We start from the raw sequence: 6,360 nt of genomic DNA, 5'->3' as shown, positions 1-6,360 counted from the left end.
CGTGGCATCTCATATCTCATATCTCTTTCTCTAAATTTCCTACCATCTCATCTCTCATCTCTCTCATTTCTTCGATCATCACTCTCTCCCTCTCAATTTCCTGCTATCTGATCGCTCTCCCTCTAAATTTCCTGTAATCTTATCTCTCTCTCTCTCTCTCTCTCTCTCTCTCTCTCTCTCTCTCTCTCTCATCTCTATCTCTCCTCATTTCCTGTAATCATACCTCTCTCTCTAGCTCTCATCTCTATCTCTCACCATTTCTTCCATCATCTAACTCTCCCTCTCAATTTCCTGAGATCCGATCACTCTCTCACTCTCAATTTCCTACAATCTGATCTCTCTCTCTCTCTCTCTCTCTCTCTCTCTCTCTCTCTCTCTCTCTCTCTCTCTCTCTCTCTCTGCTTTATCTGGGGTTTCAAAGCTGTCTCTCTGTCTCTGCTTCGTCTGGGGTTTCAAAGCTCTCTCTCTGTCTCTGCCTTATCTGGGGTTTCAAAGTTTTCTCTCTGTCTCTGCTTCATCTGGGGTTTCAAAGCTCTCTCTCTGTCTCTGCCTTATCTGGGGTTTCAAAGTTTTCTCTCTGTCTCTGCTTTATCAGGGGTTTCAAAGCTCTCTCTCTCTCTCTCTCTCTCTCTCTCTGCGTGTTCTGAAACAATGGCAGATTCGCTTGTTTCGATGGTTATGAAGAAAATTCGAGATGCACTTGTTTCAAAGGTTATGAAGAAACTCGGGGAAGAGGTTGATTCGGTTGGTGGTGCCCAAGCAGAACTTGAAAAGATATCTTCTACGTTCGAATCCATTCAAGCACTTCTTAATGATGCAGAAATTATCCAATTTCACAACGAAAGCATGCAAGTTTGGTTAAAAAAGCTCAAAGACGTGGCTTACGATGTGGAGGACTTGCTAGATGAGATGATTCCATGGCCAGAACCTGAATCAGAGACAAACGATGGTGACGATCGGCAGTGCATGGAAAACCAGGCATGGAGGTGGTTATTTTCACTCTTTACATGTTGCGGTCTAGAAGATTGGATAAGGTTGGCCCATGAATCATGGACCGACGGTGATGATACTGATAATCGCAGCATTGGAGATAAGGTTCGGACTTTTTTTCCCACAATTTTCAACAAAGTTGCATCACAGCGAAATTTTGCGCAACGGATAAAAGAAGTAAGTGCGAAGCTGGATCAGATTGCAGCTGACAAAAGTAAGTTCAGTTTTATGGAGATTCACAGTTTCCGTGGAGGTAGTCATCCTGACAAGGCCGAGTTTCAAACTAGTTCGCTCGTAGATGAATCGAAGATGCTCGGGAGAGACAGAGACAAAGATATAATAATAAGCAAGTTGGTCAGCGGGAGCAGTTCTGAGGAGGGAGGGATTCATGTCATTTCGATAGTAGGCGTTGGCGGGTTGGGCAAGACGACTCTTGCTCAATTGATCCACAATGATAAAAGGGTGAGGAGCCATTTCAATGTGTTTCCATGGGTCTGTGTATCTGATGATTTTAATGTCATAAATCTTACAAAAGAAATTATAAAAGCAGCTGGAGGGACAAGTCCACCGGATTCTCAGCTAGACTCATTGCAAAAGCAGCTTATCCAAACATTACAGGGCAAGCTATTCTTGATTGTGCTTGATGATGTGTGGAACGATGATAGTGACAGGTGGGAGAAATTAATGCTTTCCTTGCAAAGAGGTGCTCCTGGAAGTAAAATTTTGGTCACCACTCGCAGCGAGAAGGTTGCAAATACATGCAAGCCGTCTGCCTACATGCATGAATTGAAAGGTTTATCCTATGATGATAGCTGGTTACTGTTCAGAACCAGAGCTTTCGCTGGGAGGAAAGTGGAAGATTGCCGGGCGTTGGAAAAGATCGGAAGAGAGATAGTGAAGAAGTGTAAAGGAGTGCCTCTTTCGTTAAAGGTAATTGGAAGCGTCATGCGTTCCAAGATGACCACACAAGATTGGAAGGACATCTTAGAAAGCCAAACATGGGAAATACGAGACATCGCGAAAGGTATCTTACCGGCTTTGTTGCTGAGCTATTATAATTTGCCTGTCCATTTGAAGCAGTGTTTTGCATATTGCTCACTATTTCCTAAAGATTATGTGATGGAGAAGGATAGATTGGTCCAGTTGTGGTTAGCTCAGGGTTTCATCAAGCCCGATGGAAAAAGAGAGATGGAAGCAATTGGAGGAGAGTACTTTGACGATCTACTGGCGCACTCTTTGTTTCAAAAAAAATATGAATATGAAGAAGAAGAAGAAGTCGGAAGTTGCAGAATACATGATCTCCTTCACGATCTCTTCCAATTCATTACAAAGAATGAATGTTGCATCTTTGAGAATGGAAAGTCGGACTCCATCTCTGTTACAGTCCGTCATTCATCATTTATTCCCATCTGGGAAACGTCACACGTTCCTGCCCCTCTATGTCATGCAAAAAAATTGCGAACACTCCTCCAGATCGGAGATTCAGCAATTGATACCATCCCTGATCATTTATTCCAATGCGCTAGGTCCCTTAGGGCATTGGATTTCGGTGGTATTCGCAGCAGGATTAAAGAATTGCCAAGCTCAATTGGGTTGCTGAAGCATTTACGATATCTTGACTTATCTTGTTCGGAGATAGTTGAGTTGCCGGAATCAGTGACTCATCTCTGCAATTTGCAGACCTTGAAGTTGAATTTTTGTAGAAAACTCCAGAGACTGCCAAGTGGGATGAGTGCAATGGTCCGCTTGAGACATCTGGAAATTAAAGATACAAGGGAACTAAAGTACTTACCGGAAGGTTTGGGGAGAATAAGTTCCCTTCGAACGTTGAGTAGGTTTATCGTGGGAGGCAATGGGGGATGTAAGATTGGAGAGCTGAAGCGACTTGACTCTCTCCAAGGAAAGCTACCAATAGAACACTTGGAGAGAGTGGCGAGCGTGGATGAGGCTAAGGAAGCGCAACTGGAGAACAAGTTACAACTTCGCGTATTGTCTCTAAATATGTCACCAGATGATGCTCTTGAAATGTCAGGAAATGGTGAGGTGGAGAGGATGGAAAGTGTAGTTGAAGCCCTCCGGCCGTCCCTTGCAAACCTAGAAGAGCTGGAAATTAGGGGATACATTGGTTCCAAGTTCCCAACCTGGATAGGAGATTCATCTTTCTCAAATTTATTCAGCTTGAGATTAATAAATTGCAATAAGTGTACACAGTTGCCTGGGCTAGGGAGACTACCTTCGCTTAAATACCTTGAAATAAAGGCAGGTCTTGTAAAACGGGTGGGAAGTGAGTTTTACGGGAATAGCAGTGGTGGGGACATAAACCGGGTGGCATTCCCAAAGCTGGAAGAGCTCGAGTTCAGTTACATGTATGAATTGGAGGAGTGGGAGTTGAGATTAGAAGACAGAGAGATAATGCCGTCTCTACACTCATTAAGAATTTACGACTGCTGGAAATTGAAGGCACTGCTGACACACCTCCCGAAAAGTCTAACGTCCCTCGACATCTCGGGATGTGGCGAGATTTTGTGGCCATTACCGAACCTCCCAAGCCTCAAGATGTTTAAGATCATTAATTTAGAGAACACGACATGTCTCCCCTACGGATGGAAACAATTGGAGTCACTAGAGATTCTTACCATCAAGTATTGCTCTAAATTGAGGTCTCTTCCTGATGATTTGGGACAGCTCAAGTCTCTTAGGAGTCTCCAGATCTACGACTGCCCTGAGTTGTGGTCATTGCCTCAAGGGTTGTGGGGCCTTACCTGTCTCCAAGATTTAAGCATCTCTGGCAATCCAATGCTGGCGGATAAATGCACAAGGAAGTATCGGAGCAAAGCGTCACACATCCCAAACATCTGGATTGACCACCACAGAATCGATGATCCATCAAGTGGACAAGTCCCAAACATCTGGTACTCTCTCTCTCTCTCTCTCTTAGATACAGAGTATGGATATACATTTGATGACCACCAATTGAAGAGTTTGGATAATTCAGTTGCTGCTATTTTCGTGCTATCATTCATCCAGATGATCCCCCAATCCAAGGACGTAGGTTGATTCCTAACTGTGGGGCCCACAGTGATGTATGTCCCTTAAATCCACAAATGTCCTTTACATCCACACCGTCCATCCATCTTGAAAGCTCATTTTAGGACATGTTCCCAAAAAATGAAAAATGAAGCAGATCTAAATTTTAGGTGGATCATACCACGGAAAAAAAAAAAAAAAAGAGTCATCATTGATTTCCCATCATTAAAGACATCATGGGGCCACAGGAATGTTTATTTGTCATCCAACCTGTTGAGAAGGTCACAAGGACATTGATGAGGAGACTACACAAATATTAGATTCATCCAAAACTTTTGTGGCCGGGAGAGATTTTTAATGGTCGATTACCACTGTTTCCTATATTATGGTCCACCTGAGATTTGCATCTGCTTCATTTTTGGAATCATCACCTAAAATGAGTTTTCAAAATGGATGAACGGCGTTGATTAAAGTACATAATCACGGTGGGCCTCATGGTCAGGGTCGAGTCAAGCTATGCTCCACTCAATCTGACACTGTAAGGTTCACGGACTGAGCCCACCCAAAGCCAAGCATGCATCTTGCACAGGAGGCCCAAGTCCAACTCGAGAGAGTTAGGTCTGGCCAGGCCCAGTCCAATCAAGAATGCATTCTGGCACAGGAGGCCCAAGCCCAACTCAAGAGGTTTGCTTGGCCCAGTCCCAGGCCCAGACCAACCCAACTCCACCAGCTCAGCCCGTTTACAAAATGCCTACTTCCCACCTGATTGTTTGTAATTTATCTGTTGATCAAGTAGACCACACTTAGAGGAACGAAATCTACTCCATCCATCTGATTTTCGAACTCATTTTAGAATAGGACAAAAAATGAGGAGGATCCGGAACTCAAGTTAGCCACATGAGAGGAAATTGAGACAATCGTAGGGTCATAAGAGTTTCATATTAGGATTTTTTATTTTATTTTATTTTTTAATTTTTTTGTGTTTTTAGTTCATTCCAATGGGTATGACTTTATGAATGGTTTGGATAGTATATAAGTATCAAGGTGGACCCCGTAAGATTTCAGCAATTGGAATTTCTTTACCTATTGTTTCCTCTCATGTGGCTCCCTTGAGTTATAGATCTTCCTCATTTTTGGTCTCCCATACTAAAATGAGCTCGAAAAATGGATTGACAGGGTGGATTTCTCACAAACATCACAGTGGGCCTCACTTAGCTTCCATGCGCATAAGCCTACCACAGGCTTTGGTAAGAAATATATTTTCAGCCAAGCTCACTCTTTGTTGTCAGATATCTTAAATTTATCTGTAATAGAGTTTGTCGATGTCATCGACATTGCACTCAATTGCATCAAGCAGCTGTCAGTTCACTCCATCACATTGAAAAAATTTGAAAAAATTATAGTTGATTGCTGGACTGTTTTGGCGATGGCACTTAATGTCATCAACAGGTATTGGATGTACGTCAATGCGTCAATGCTACGGAACGTCCCATTTCTTTTCTAGCAAGGTAATCTTAAGAACCAGCAATCATGATCTCTAATACATAATTACTATTTAGTAAAATGCAATGAACTCAGTTTTAAGCAGCACCCAAACAGGTAGGGCTGTCAAAGGTTAGGTCTTGTAGTACCTGCACCTGGGCTTACCAGGCTCTGTTCTTGCCAGGTTTGGGTCCTTTTATGTCTGGGTGTGGTTCTTAAAAACCTTGATCTGATCGGATTTGGGTACCCATTGAGTCTTTGGATCTAAATTTGGAGTTGGCTTTGGGACAGTTAAGAGCATTTACATGATTAGGCCTACCTGCTGGATGGATTAGATCTCACACAAGCGTGCCGCTTTGGCGGATGAATGATGTGTATAAACAGTCTCTCTTACACGTGTGCAGCACAGGGAACCATTTCTTACTAGAATAATCAATGCATGTTAAAAATACGTAGTTTTTCTATTAAATTAAACTTCCGGGACCCAACTCAAAACCAGACTAGACCAATTTTTAATTGGATCCAAAAAGTGATACCCAAACCTGGCCTGACCCATTGAAAATTAAAATAACGTATGGTTGGAACTTTTTTGCAGTGAGGACTACTTCAATGGCTGGGGTTCGGCTTCTGGAGCTACTTGGACAGGATGAAATGGCATTCGATGACCTCTACTGTGTGTCATTTCAGATGATGGATGCTCAGTGGCTTGCTAAGTGTGCTTCTCATATGGAATTCAATGTAAGCACTGTGACACTCCATTTCATTGACAGTGCCTTCTTATCCAGCATACAAATGGCATACATCTGTGTCTATAGATGTCCAAATCGTAGGTCCTATTGTAGATGGAGCATATCCTGGAAA

General features: G+C 42.8%; 1 protein-coding gene across 1 annotated transcript; it reads left to right on the top strand.

The window, feature by feature from the left end:
• Window positions 1-651: 651 nt before the first annotated feature.
• LOC131228083 (putative disease resistance protein RGA3) lies at window positions 652-4,047 on the top strand. Its single transcript, XM_058223914.1, has one exon. It carries the CDS (start codon window positions 652-654, stop codon window positions 4,045-4,047), a length of 3,396 nt encoding a protein of 1,131 aa, XP_058079897.1.
• The last annotated feature ends 2,313 nt before the right edge of the window (window positions 4,048-6,360 follow it).

The sequence above is a fragment of the Magnolia sinica genome, chromosome 15 (genome assembly GCF_029962835.1).
Source record: "Magnolia sinica isolate HGM2019 chromosome 15, MsV1, whole genome shotgun sequence".
In the NCBI taxonomy this organism is placed as follows: Eukaryota; Viridiplantae; Streptophyta; class Magnoliopsida; order Magnoliales; family Magnoliaceae; genus Magnolia; species Magnolia sinica.
The sequence above is the reverse complement of the archived record's forward strand: the minus strand, read 5'-3'. Positions and strand labels throughout refer to the sequence as shown.

Coding starts and splice junctions, on each gene's coding strand:
- LOC131228083 (XM_058223914.1), top strand. CDS start 652: ATGGCAGATTCGCTTGTTTCGATGGTTATGAAGAAAATTCGAGATGCA.